Source organism: Delphinus delphis, chromosome 3, assembly GCF_949987515.2.
Source record: "Delphinus delphis chromosome 3, mDelDel1.2, whole genome shotgun sequence".
In the NCBI taxonomy this organism is placed as follows: Eukaryota; Metazoa; Chordata; class Mammalia; order Artiodactyla; family Delphinidae; genus Delphinus; species Delphinus delphis.
In genome coordinates, this window is record NC_082685.1 from 84,673,486 (window position 1) to 84,687,832 (window position 14,347).

Here is a 14,347-nt window from a genome sequence, read left to right on the forward strand (position 1 = left end):
GCATAGAGCCGCTTGTAGTAATCTCTCATGATCTTTTGTATTTCTGCAGTGTCAGTTGTTACTTCTCCTTTTTCATTTCTAACTCTATTGATTTGAGTCTTCTCCCTTTTTTTCTTGATGAGTCTGGCTAATGGTTTATCAATTTTGTTTATCTTCTCAGAGAACCAGCTTTTAGTTTTATTGATCTTTGCTATTGTTTCCTTCATTTCTTTTTCATTTATTTCTCATCTGATCTTTATGATTTCATTCCTTCTGATAACTTTTGGGGTTTTTTGTTCTTCTTTCTCTAACTGCTTTAGGTGCAACGTTAGGTTGTTTATTTGAGATGTTTCCTGTTTCTTAAGGTAGGATTGTATTGCTATAAACTTCCATCTTAGAACTGCTTTTGCTGCATCCCATAGGTTTTGCATCATCATGTCTCCATTGTCATTTTTTTCTAGGTATTTTTTTATTTCCTCTTTGATTTCTTCAGTGATCTCTTGGTTATTAAGTAGTGTATTGTGTAGCCTCCATTTGTTTGTATTTTTTACAGATCATTTCCTGTAATTAATATCTAGTCTCATAGCATTGTGGTCGGAAAAGATACTTGATAAAATTTCAATTTTCTGAAATTTACCAAGGCTTGATTTGTGACCCAAGATATGATCTATCCTGGAGAATGTTCCATGAGCACTTGAGAAAAGTGTGCATTCTGTTGTTTTTGGATGGAATGTCCAATAAATATCTATTAAGTCCATCTTGTTTAATGTATCATTTAAAGCTTGTGTTTCCTTATTTATCTTCATTTTGGATGATCTGTCCATGGGTGAAAGTGGGGTGTTAAAGTCCCCTACTATGAATGTGTTACTGTCGATTTCTCCTTTTATGGCTGTTAGCATTTGCCTTATGTATTGAGGTGCTCCTATGTTGCGTGCATAATTATTTACAATTGTCATATCTTCTTCTTTGATCGATCCCTTGATCATTATGTAGTGTCCTTCTTTGTGTCTTGTGATAGTCTTTATTTTAAAGTCTATTTCATCTGATATGAGAATTGCTACTCCAGCTTTCTTTTGATTTCCATTTGCATGGAATATCTTTTTCCATCCCCTCACTTTCGGTCTGTATGTTTCTCTAGGTCTGAAGTGGGTCTCTTGCAGATGTCATATATATGGGTCTTGTTTTTGTATCCATTCTGTATCCATTCTTGTTTTTGTAGCCAGTCTGTGTCTTTTGGTGGGAGCCCTTAATCCATTTACATAAAAGGAAATTATCTATATGTATATTCCTATTCCCATTTTCTTAATTGTTTTGTGCTTGTTTTCCTTCTCTTGTGTTTTTTGCCTAGAGAAGGTCCTTCAGCCTTTGCTGTAAAGCTGGTTTGGTGGTAAGTAGTTGCCTACTTACTTACAAGCTTTTGCTTGTCTGTAAAGGTTTTAATTTCTCCATCAAATCTGAATGAGATCCTTGCTGGGTAAAGTAATCTTGGTTGTAGGTTTTTCTCCTTCATCACTTTAAATGTGTCCTGCCACTCCCTTCTGGCTTGCAGAGTTACTGCTGAAAGATCAGCTGTTAACCTTATGGGGACTCCCTTATGTGTTATTTGTTGTTTTTCCCTTGCTGCTTTTAATATGTTTTCTTTGTATTTAATTTTTGATAGTTTGATTAATATGTGTGTTGGTGTGTTTCTCCTTGGATTTATCCTGTATGGGACTCTCTCTGCTTCCTGGACTTGATGAACTGTTTCCTTTCCCATATTATGGAAGCTTTCAACTATAATCTCTTCAAATATTTTCTCAGTCCCTTCCTTTTGCTCTCCTTCTTCTGGGACCCCTATAAATCGAATGTTGGTGCGTTTAATGTTGTCCCAGACGTCTCTGAGACTGTCCTCAGTTCTTTTCATTCTTTTTTCTTCATTCTGCTCTGCAGTAGTTATTTCCACTATTTTATCTTCCAGGTCACTTATCCATTCTTCTGCCCCAGTTTTTCTGCTATTGATCCCATCTAGAGTATTTTTAAATTCACTTATTGTGTTGTTCATCGTTGCTTGTTTCCTCTTTAGTTCTTCTAGGTCCTTGTTAAATGTTTCTTGCATTTTCTCTATTCTATTTCCAAGATTTTGGATCATCTTTACTATCATTATTCTGAATTCTTTTTCAGGTAGACTGCCTATTTCCTCTTTATTTGTTAGGTCTGGTGGGTTTTTACCTTGCTCTTTCATCTGCTGTGTGTTTTTCTGTCTTCTCATCTTGCTTATCTTACTGTGTTTGGGGTCTCCTTTTTGCAGGCTGCAGATTCGTAGTTCCTGTTGTTTTTGTTGTCTGTCCCTAGTGGCTAAGGATGGTTCAGTGGGTTGTGTCGGCTTCCTGGTGGAGGGGACTAGTGCCTGTGTTCTGGTGGATGAGGCTGGGTCTTGTCTTTCTGGTGGGCAGATCCATGTCTGGTGGTGTGTTTTGGGGTGTCTGTGGCCTTATTATGATTTTAGGCAGCCTTTCTGCTAATGGATAGGGTTATGTTCCTGCCTTGCTAGTTGTTTCACGTAGGGTGTCCAGCACTGTAGCTTGCTGGTCGTTGAGTGAAGCTGGGTCTTGGCATTGAGATGGAGATCTCTGGGAGATTTTCGCCATTTGATATTACATGGAGCTGGGAGGTCTCTTGTAGACCAGTGTCCTGAAGTTGGCTCTCCCATCTCAGAGGCACAGCACTGACTCCTGGCTGGAGCACCAAGAGCCTTTCATCCACACAGCTCAGAATAAAAGGGAGAAAAAGAAGAAAGAAAAGAAAAGAAAAGAAAAGAAAGAAAGGAGGAAAGAAAGAGGATAAAATAAAATAAAATAAAGATTAAAAAAATAAAGTTATTAAAACAAAAAATAATTATTAAGAAAAAAAATTTTTTTTAAGTAAAAAAAAAAAAAAACGGACTGACAGAACTCTAGGACAAATGATGAAAGGAAATCTATACAGACAAAATCTCACACAGAAGCATACACATACACACTCACAAAAAGAGGAAAAGGGGAAAAAGTAATATGTCTTGTTCTCAAAGACCACCTCGTCAATTTGGGATGATTAGTTGTCTATTCATATTTTCCACAGATGCAGGGTACATCAAGTTGATTGTGGAGATTTAATCCGCTGCTCCTGAGGCTGCTGAGAGAGATTTCCCTTTCTTTACTTGTACGCACAGCTTTCGGATTTCAGCATTGGATTTGGCCCCGCCTCTGCGTGTAGGTCGCCTGAGGGCTTCTGTTCTTCGCTCAGACAGGATAGGGTTAAAGGAGCAGCTGATTCGGGGGCTCTGGCTCACTCTGGCCGGGGGGAGGGAGGGGAACGGGGCGAGCCTGTGGCGGCAGCGGCCGGCGTGACTTTGCCCCAGCCTGAAGTGCGCTGTGCATTCTCCCGGGGAAGTTGTCCCTGGATCACGGGACCCTTGCAGTGGCGGTCTGCACAGGCTCCCAGGAGGAGAGTTGTGGAGAGTGACCTGTGCTTGCTCACAGGCTTCTTGGTGGCGGCAGCAGCAGCTTTAGCGTCTCATGCCCATCTCTGGTGTCTGCGCTGAAAGCCGCGGCTCGCGCCCGTCTCTGGAGCTCCTTTAAGCAGCGCTTTTAATCCCCTCTCCTTGCTCACCAGGAAACAAAGAGGGAAGAAAATGTCTCTTTCCTCTTCAGCAGGTCCAGACTTTATCCCAGACTCCCTCCCGGCTAGCCATGGTGCACTAACCCCTTCAGGCTGTGTTCACGCCGCCATTCCTCTCCCTGCGCTCCGACTAAAGCCCAAGTCTCAGCTCCCAGCCCCACCCGCCCCGGCGGGTGAGCAGACAAGCCTCTCGGGCTGGTGAATGCTGGTCGGCCCCGATCCTCTGTGCGGGAATCTCTCTGCTTTGCCTTCCGCACCCCTGTTGCTGTGCTCTCCTCCGTGGCTCCGAAGCTTTCCCTCTCCACCACCCAGTCTCCGCCTGTGAAGGGGCTTCCTAGTGTGTGGAAACCTTTCCTCCTTCACAGCTCCCTCCCACTGGTGCAGGTTCTGTCCCTATTCTTTTGTCTCTGTTTTTTCTTTTCTCTTTTACCCTACCCAGGTACATGGGGAGTTTCTTGCCTTTTGGGAGTCTGAGATCTTCTGCCAGCATTCAGTGGGTGTTCTATAGGAGCAGTACCATATGTAGATGTATTTCTGATGTATCTGTGGGGAGGAAGGTGATCTCCGCGTCTTACTCTTCTGTCATATTCCTGCTACCTTCCCAAACCAATTCTTGATCAAATCCAGAATTTAACCCTTACTTACTATAGGAGCTATTTCTGGGTCCTATCTCCCCCGAAGCCTTGTCTTCTCAAGCTGGACACTATATATCAGATTGAGTTTTTAAATAGCTTTTCAAAGACCCCCTAATGTCTAAAGCAATGACTCTGAATGCCAGAGCCACGGCTTGGGTATCCACCACTAGTGCTCCAGCAATTCCTAGAGCCCATTCCAGAAATGGCCTGCTGTGGCCTCTCCAGATAAACTAAGGTTCTGACATAAAGCCTGTAAATGTTGGAAGAATTTGCCAACACATCATCCTTATAAATAGTAAATAACTTCACAAAAAAAAACCTATTTCCATGTTAAAGGTAGAAGAAGGAGTTTGAAAACAGATACAAAATTTTCAAAAATATAATTTTATACTTTTTCAGGTAATCGTGAGTATAAAGAGAGTTGTGATTATAAAAGGGAAATTCACATAAGTCTCATACATTTACATAGTTATATAAGAACTTACTTTAAAAGTATATACACTATACATTTTACATTGATTTAATGGGAGTAATCAAATTCCAGAAAATGAAAAAGTACATCACTAATTCCTTTAGAAAGAAAATGTAAATAAGCTCACATATTTTAACTTCAGGAGACTCAGTCAAATAATACATTTCTTAAGATCAATTAAAACTATGGTCTTCAGATTTTCTAGTTGCCTTCTTACTACTGATACAACACTGAATGGTATTTTATCTCTATAATAAATAATAAAGATAAGTAATAAAGAACAATTATTACCTGTGAATAATCTTTGATAATATAAACTTTAGGTACAAGAACTATTTAAAACTTTATTATGATATCAGAATTAGATTTCATTTTTTAAACAAAAACTATGTCATTAAAAGTAGGTATCAAACACTTGGGAGTAATTATGTACTTCTTTTTCTAACTAATCATTCTCCAACAGATATAGACCTAGTGTGAAATACTTCACATAGATGGATTACAATATAGTTGGATTAAGTCACCACTTGTTCTGGGTGAATTTAATATGTGGATGTTTATAATACAGGAAACTAATTTGAGAATGCTAGCCAAGCATTATGTAATGAACTTTATAAAACTAACCCTTTGACAGATTGAGTAGCAATGCTCAATGTACAAAACTATTTCTAAATCACTCTTGATGGTTTAGCAGGGGATCCCTTGTATAAAGACTAAATTTTGAAAAACAGTGAAGACTTGCAGTTCCCAAGTTAGAATATCAACTAGAAGTGGGTAAGCTCCTTGAATGTTTGAATCTCAATAACTTAAGGGTAGCAAATGCTCAGTAAATACTTCTTGATTATATAAAGCACTCTTTAAAATAAAAAAGGAATAATAATTAGGTATACGAAGTTTGAAAATTATGAAATAATCATACAACATTGGAATTTACATCTAAGGCTATCTGACTCCAAAGTCTGACTCATCTTTCCACTATTGCATTTTTTCTTTTCTTCACTTAAATAACTTACATAACTGAATTACGAAAGCATTTTAAAAGATAAGTTTGTATTAAAAAGAGATCATAATCTCAAAATGCTGGTTGAGGTACAAGAAAAATAAGTAAAAATAAGTAAACTGTGAATACTAATTCATCTAGAAACACTGCAAGAAGCAGAAACGTGAAATAAATGTGGGAGGGATGGAGACAGGGAGAAAGGGAGACACAAAGTAAATGCTGAAGGGAATACTGGGAGAAGGGAGGGGAGGGACAGAGAAGGAAGGAGAGGAAGGAAGTAGGGAGGAGCAAGAGGAAGAAGGAAAGGGAGGCAGAAGTGGGGGGGGGGAACTGCATTTAAATCAGTCTCTCTTCTAGTCTACTGGGAATAACAACAAAAACAGTATTTTCATTGTGTAAGGTATATCCAAATATAGGAGCTGTTTATTTCATTTACCTCAACCAAATGACAAAATAATATACAAGTAAAAGAAAAAGAGAAAATACATTAATAAATGAGAAAGGTAAATTTAATAATTAAAAAAATATTTTAAAAAGAGTTGCTAATAATCCTTCTATTTAACCAGAAAACAACAAAAATTTTATAATTAAAAAATATATAAATATGAAGACTAGTCACATTTAAAAACTATAACCACAAATCTTTGATTAAAACATAATGTTTCCCTTTCCATTTACTTCCAAAGCTTATTATGAAAATTTTAGTACAATATAGATATAAAATTAAGCTATGAAAGCAAAACTGAGCTATAAAATGACCTGTGATTTTAATGGCATTTAAATACAGGTAAAAAGAGGATCAATAAAAGCTTCTAAACAAATACAACTTTATTTTTCTTATTTAGCACTCAGTAATTAAATGAGTAAATCTGAAGCCTATGAGAAAAATTTAAACATTCCTTGCATTCTATTACAAGTACTGCATAATTCTATTAATAGCATTAACTACTCAAAAATAGTTTCCATTATTTTCAAAAAACAAAACAAAAAAAGAAATACTTATTACACAGTTTGGTAATTAGTCTATTTTGGCTTACTTTAATATTTTTAAAATGTGAATTGGTCTAAGTGTAATCATTCCACCACTTATAAAGATAACTTTCAAATGATAAGAATAAAAATCACTAAAATAAACATTTTTCATAATTGCATCATACCTTTAGCTACAGCTTCTTTATATTTCTCTTTGGCAGAATTCATTTCTTTTATTAATTGTCTATAGCTTGTTTTTAATTTCTCTAATTCTGTCTTTGTGACCTGTCAAAAAAAGAAATGAAAAAAAACTTTTTAATGCTTAAATTTATTTCAGTCGAGAACCTAAATTCCAAAGCATTAAAAGATGCATATTTTACTGCTTATGGGGCAGAGGTGCTCTTTAATATACAATTACAACCAATAAACTAAAATTAGCTTAGAAATCGGTGCTAAATTCAACAGCATATGAAAAAAAAACATTTCTTAAAAAGAAGAGCAGATCATAAAATAGTGCTGTCATCATCTAAAATGTAAAGGCCAGGGGCTTCCCTGGTGGTGCAGTGGTTGAGAGTCTGCCTGCCGATGCAGGGGACACAGGTTCGTGCCCCAGTCCAGGAGGATCCCACATGCCGTGGAGCGGCTGGGCCCGTGAGCCATGGCCGCTGAGCCTGCACGTCCAGAGCCTGTGCTCCACAGGGGGAGAGGCCACAACAGTGAGAGGCCCGTGCACCGCAAAAAAAAAAAATAAATAAATAAATAAATAAAATGTAAAGGCCAATAATTAATTGCTGTGTACAAAAATATTTTCTCTAATAAAAAAATAATTTAAAATACTTATTTTAATTATACAGAATAACTCTGAGCTGTCATAATTCACCAGTTCTAACATGATTTTTTTTTTTTTCACACTGTAACATCTCTGAAAAGATACATCTAACAATCATTGCTGGCCAGGCAGCAATCATGACAGTGGTCACTGCATGCACACATGAACTTCGTTATTATCTCTACCCAAAAGCTAGACAAATCCAAGTCTTTGATTCTGTCGTCAAAAAACCATAACAAGCATTTGAGAAAAAATTGAGTCTTAGATTGTATCTAAAAAACTTCTAATAAGCCTTCTGGAAGAGTATGAAATCAGCAGCATTAGAAACTTGCTAAAGGGGCATAAGAAACTTGGAAGAAAATCCCACAGTCCACTTTAAACAAATTCTGCATCACAAATGTTCTTGACAGCATGGAGGATTGCACTGTGTAAATAAACAAAAATATCTACAACTATGATATAGATATAAATGAGTTCAAATCATTCCCTTTTAAAAAGAACCTCACTGGTTAACATTTTGTTTTTAATGGACTTTACCTTTTAGAGCACTTTTAGTATCACAGCCAAATTAGCACAAAGTATGGAGATTCCCTACTTGTCTTTTACCCTGATTCATGCACAGCCTCCCTGATTATCAAAATACTCCACTGGAGTATGTTTGTAAATTTTTACAATTGATAAACGTACAATGACACAACATTATCACATAAGTCCATAGTTTACATTAAGTTCCACTCTTGGTGTACATTTTATGGTTTTGAACAAACATATAATGACATGTATCCACCATTACAGTACCACACACAGTTGTTTCACTGTCATAAAACCCTCTGTGCTCCACCTATTCACTAACTCCTGGGAATCAATGATCTTTTTACTGTCTTCATAGTTTTGACTTTTCCAGAATATCATATAGTTAGAATCATACATATTTTTCATATTGGCTTCTTTCACTTAGTAATATGCATTTAAGGTTCCTCCATATCTTTCTGTGGCTTGGTACCTCATTTTCTTTGAGCTCTGAATAATATTCCATTGCCTGGATGCACTACAGTTTATCCACTCACTTACTAAAGGACTTCTTGCTTACTTCCAAGTTTTGACAATTATGAATAAAGCTGTTATAAACAGCTATGTGTGGGCTTTAGTGTAGACATATGTTTTCAACTCCTCTGCACAAATACTAAGGAGCTCAATTGCTGGGTCCTATGGTAAGAGTATTTTTAATTTTGTAAGAAACAGCCAAGCTGTCTTCCAAAGTGGCTGGATTATTTTGCATTCCCACCAGCAATGAATGAGAGTTCCTGTTGCTCCACAACCTCACCAGTATTTGGTGGTTGTCAATGTTCTAGATTTGGGGCATTCTAATAGATGTGTAGTGGTATGTCATTGTTCCTTTAATTTGCACTTCCTTGATGACATATGATGTTGAGCAACTTTTTATGTGCTTATTTGCCATCTGTATATCTTCTTTGGTGAGGTGTTTGTTTTTTAATCAGGTTGCTGGTTTTCCTAGTAGACTTTTAAGAGTTCTTTGTGTATTTTTTTTAATTAATTTTATTTATTTTTGGCTGTGTTGGGTCCTCGTTGCTGGGTGCAGGCTTTCTATAATTGCAGCGAGCAGGGCTACTCTTTGTTGCGGTTCACGGGCTTCTCATTGTGGTAGCTTCTCTTGTTCTGGAGCATGGGCTCTAGACATTCAAGCATCAGTAGTTGCAGCACATGGGCTAAGCAGCTGCGGCACACGGGCTTCAGTAGTTGCAGCGCATGGGCTCAGTACCTGCAGCACATGAGCTCAGTAGTTGTGGCTCGCAGGCTCTAGAGTGCAGGCTCAGTAGTTGTGGCTCACAGGCTTAGTTGCTCCGCAGCATGTGGGATCTTCCTGGACCAGGGATCGAACCCATGTCCCCTGCATTGGCAGGCAGATTCTTAACCACTATGCCACCAGGGAAGAGTTCTTTGTGTATTTTAGATAACAGTCTTTTGTCAAATGTGCCTTTGCAAATGTTTTCTTCCAGTCTATGGCTTATCTTCTCATTCCTTTGATACTGTATTTGCAGAGCAGAAGTTTTATTTTTTATTTTTTTGAGGACAACCTGAATACAATACATATAATATATATCATATATATATATAATATATATATAGCTTGGAGCAGGCAAGAAATATGGACACTTCCATCTACGTGACTGCCCATCACAGTTACTGCTCTGGTCTCATGGGCTCGAACTATTTTCCATTTTGCATACTTTTAAACTGTTGTATTGATGTCTGTTGTTGAAATCTTTCTGAGAATTTTGCCAATCTGGTTCATTTTATCTTGCCTATCAGGCTGCTTTGAGTTCATTATATCTTTTAAACTTATGAAGTCATTATAGTTCCATAATTGCTTATAGACCACCCAGAGTGTGCCTGAGACCCTTTTGGGTTTCACTTCCAATGCTCGTACTTTCCCTTAAATTCTGTACTAAAGATGCCATACCATTTGAGATTGGAGGCACACTTTCATACCATGACTCACGTCCAGTGTTAAGTAGAATTTCTCTGAATGAAAACTCATGTGTTCCTTTGCCATTTGCAACACGTATCACACACATTTCTGTGGAGTTATAATGTTTTTAAAAAGAAAGAAAGGAGGGAATTCCCTGACGGTCAAGTGGTTAGAAATCTGCGTTCTCACTGACGAGGGCCCAAGTTCAATCCCTGGTCAGGGAACTAAGATTCCACAAGCCATGCAGTACAGGTAGGGAGGAGGGAAGAAAGAAAGGAAAACAGAGAAGTTTTAAAATTTTGAGGAGTTCCAACTTATCAATTATTTCTTCATGGATCACGCCTTTGGTGTTGTATCTAAAAAGTCATCTTCATACCCGAGGTCATCTAGGTTTTCTCCTATTTATCTTCTAGGTGTTTTATACTATTACATTGTACATTTACGTCTGTGATCCATTTTGAGTTAATTTGTGTGAATGGCGTAAAGTATGTGTCTAGATTCATTTTTTTGCACATGGCGGTCCCTTGTTCCAGCACCATTTGTTAAAAATATTAACTTTTCTCCCCTGTATTGACTTTGCCCCTTTGTCAAAGATCAGTTAACTACAATTATGTGGATCTACTTCTGACTCTCTCCCTCTATTCTGTTCCACTCATCTATTTGTTTTCCTATTGTCTTTCACAAACACAAAACTATCTTGATTACTGTATTTTTAATTTAAAATACTCCTTTATCTTTTGTATATTAAGATATTTACACACACACACACACATATATATACATATATATACACACACACACCTATATAGATATATATCAAGTCACAAGGCAAATTACTCATTATCCACAGAAAACTATCAGAATAATTTTTTAACATCTATTTAAAGTATAATTGCTTTATAAGGGTGTGTTAGTTTCTGCTTTACAACAAAGTGAATCAGTTACACATATACTTATATCCCCATAACTCTTCCCTCTTGCGACTCCCCCCCTCCCACCCTCCCTATCCCATCCCTCTAGGTAGTCACAAAGCACCGAGCTGATCTCCCTGTGCTATGCAGCTACTTCCCATTAGCTATCTATTTTACATTTGGTACTGTATATATGTCCATGCCACTCTTTAACTTTGTCCCAGCTTACCCTTCCCCCTCCCCATAACCTCAACTCCATTCTCTAGTAGGTCTGTGACTTTATTCCCGTCTTGCCCCTAGGATCTTCATGATTTTTTTTTTACATTCCATATATATGTGTTAGCATATGGTATTTGTTTTTCTCTTTCTGACTTACTTCATTCTGTATGACAGACTCTAGGTCCACTCTGTATGACAGACTCTAGGTCCATCCACCTCACTACAAATAACTCAATTTCTTTTCTTTTTATGGCTGAGAAATACTCCATTCTATATATGTCCCACATCTTCTTTATCCATTCATCTGTTGATGGACACTTAGGTTGCTACCATGTCCTGGCTACTGGAAATAGAGCTGCAATGAACATTGTGGTACATTACTCCATGAATTATGGTTTTCTCAGGGTATATGCCCAGTAGTGGGATTGCTGGGTTGTACAGTAGTTCTATTTTTAGTTTTTTAAAGAACCACCATACTGTTTTCCATAGTGGCTGTATCAATTTACGTTCCCATCAACAGTGCAAGAGGGTTCAATTTCTCCACACCCTCTCCAGCATTTATTGTTTCTAGATTTTTTGATGATGGCCATTCTGACCAGTGTATGATATCTCATTGTACTTTTGATTTGCATTTCTCTAATGATTAATGATGTTGAGCATTATTTCATGTGTTTGTTAGCAATCTGCATATCTTCTTTGGAGAATGTCTATTTACGTCTTCTGCCCATTTTTGGATTGGGTTGTTTGTTTTTTTGATGTTCAGCTGCATGAGCTGCTTGTAAATTTTGGAGATTAATGCTTTGCCAGTTGCTTCATTTGCAAATATTTTCTGCCATTCTGCGGGTTGTCTTTTCATCTTGTTTATCTGTTTTAACTGTCATTGGTTTAAGTGTTTTAAGTGTCATTGTTTTAAGAATCATTGGTTCCCATTAGTTTATTTACGCTTTTATCTCCATTTCTCTAGGAGGTGGGTCAAAAAGGATCTTGCTGTGATTTATGGCATAGAGTATTCTACCTATGTTGTCCTCTAAGAGTTTGATAGCGTCTGGCCTTACATTTAAGTCTTTAATCCATTTTGAGTTTATTTTTGTGTATGGCGTTAGGGAGTGCTCTAATACAATTCTTTTGCAAATAGCTGTACAGTTTTCCCAGCACCACTTATTGAAGAGGCTGTCATTTCTCCACTGTATATTCTTGCCTCCTTTATCAAAGATAAGGTGACCATATGTGCGACGGTTTATCTCTGAGCTTTCTATCGTGTTCCATTGATCTATATTTCTCTTTTTGTGCCAGTGCCATACTGTCTTGATTACTGTACCTTTGCAATATAGTCTGAAGCCAGGGAACCTGATTCCTCCAGCTCCGTTTTTCTTTCTCAAGATTGCTTTGGCTATACGGGGTCTTTTGTGTTTCCATACAAATTGTGAAATTTTTTGTTCTACTTCTGTGAAAAATGCCAGTGGTAGTTTGATAGGGATTGAATTGAATCTGTAGATTGCTTTGGGTACTATAGTCATTTTCACAATGTTGATTCTCCCAATCCAAGAACATGGTATATCTCTCCATCTATGTGTATCATCTTTAACTCCTTTCATCAGTGTCTTATAATTTTCTGCATGCAGGTCTTTTTTCTCCTTAGGTAGGTTTATTCCTGGATATTCTATTTTTTTGTTGCAATGCTAAATAGGAGTGTTTTCTTAATTTCACTTTCAGAGTTTTCATCATTAGTGTATAGGAACGCCAGAGATTTCTGTGCATTAATTTAGTATCCTGATACTTTACCAAATTCATTGATTAGCTCTAGTAGTTTTCTGGTAGCATCTTTAGGATTCTCTATGTATAGTATCATGTCATCTGCAAACAGTGACAGCTTTACTTCTTCTTATCCGATTTGGATTCCTTTTATTTCCTTTTCTTCTCTGATTGTTGTGGCTAAAACTTCGAAAACTATGTTGAATAATAGTGGTGGGAGTGGGCACCACTGTCTTGTTCCTGATCTTAGTGGAAATGATTTCAGATTTTCAACATTGAGGACGATGTAGGCTGTGGCTGTGTCATACATGGCCTTTATTATGTTGAGGAAAGTTCCCTCTATGCCTACTTTCTGCAGGGTTTTTATCATAAATGAGTGTTGAATTTTGACAAAAGCTTTCTCTGCATCTATTGAGATAATTATACGGTTTTACTCCTTCAATTTGTTAATATGGTGTATCACATTGACTGATTTGCATATATTGAAGAATCCTTGCATTCCTGGGATAAATATGACTTGATCATGGTGTATGACCCTTTTAATGTGTCGCTGGATTCTGCTTGCTAGTATTATGATGAGGATTTTTGCATCTATTTCATCAGTGATATTGGCCTCTAGTTATTTTCCTTTGTGACATCTTTGTCTGGTTTTGGTATCAGGGTGATGGTGGCCTCATAGAATGAGTTTGGAGTGTTCCTACCTCTGCTGTATTTTGGAAGTGTTTGAGAAAGATAGGTGTTAGCTCTTCTCTAAATGTTTGATAGAATTTGCCTGTGAAGCCGTCTGGTCCTGGGCTTTTGTTTGTTGGAAGATTTTCAATCAGTTTCAATTTTAGTGTTTCTGATTGGTTTGTTCATGTTTTCTATTTCTTCCTGGTTCAGTCTCGGAAGGTTGTGCATATCTAAGAATTTGTCCATTTCTTCCAGGTTGTCCATTTTATTGGCATAGAGTTGCTTGTAGTAATCTCTCATGATCCTTTTATTTCTGCAGGGTCAGTTGTTACTTCTCTTTTTTCATTACTAATTCTATTGAATTGAGTCTTCTCCCTTTTTTTCCTGATGAGTCTGGCTAATGGTTTATCAATTTTGTTTATCTTCTCAAAGAACCAGCTTTTAATTTTATTGATCTTTGCTATCGTTTCCTTCATTTCTTTTTCATTTTTTTCTGATCTGACCTTTATGATTTCATTCCTTCTGCTAACTTTGCGGGTTTTTTGTTCTTCTTTTCCTAAATGCTTTAGGTGTAAGGTTAGGTTGTTTATTTGAGATGTTTCTTGTTTCTTAAGGTAGGATTGTATTGCTATAAACTTAGCTCTTAGAACTGCTTTTGCTGCATCGCATAGGTTCTGGGTTGTCGTGTTTTCATTGTCATTTGTTTCTAGGCATTTTTTTATTTTCTTTTTGATTTCTTCGGTGATCACCTGGTTACTAAGTAGTGTATTGTTTAGCCT

General features: G+C 37.2%; 1 protein-coding gene across 7 annotated transcripts in view; it reads right to left on the minus strand.

The window, feature by feature from the left end:
• The window catches only part of FER (FER tyrosine kinase), a 468,208-nt gene that overhangs the window by 369,182 nt on the left and 84,679 nt on the right, over positions 1-14,347 (minus strand). For all 7 annotated transcript variants that reach the window (XM_069540597.1, XM_069540596.1, XM_069540595.1 and 4 more), the window contains one exon: positions 6,880-6,979. In XM_069540597.1, the coding sequence (XP_069396698.1) occupies positions 6,880-6,979 (100 nt within the window). The remainder of the gene's footprint in view (positions 1-6,879; positions 6,980-14,347) is intronic.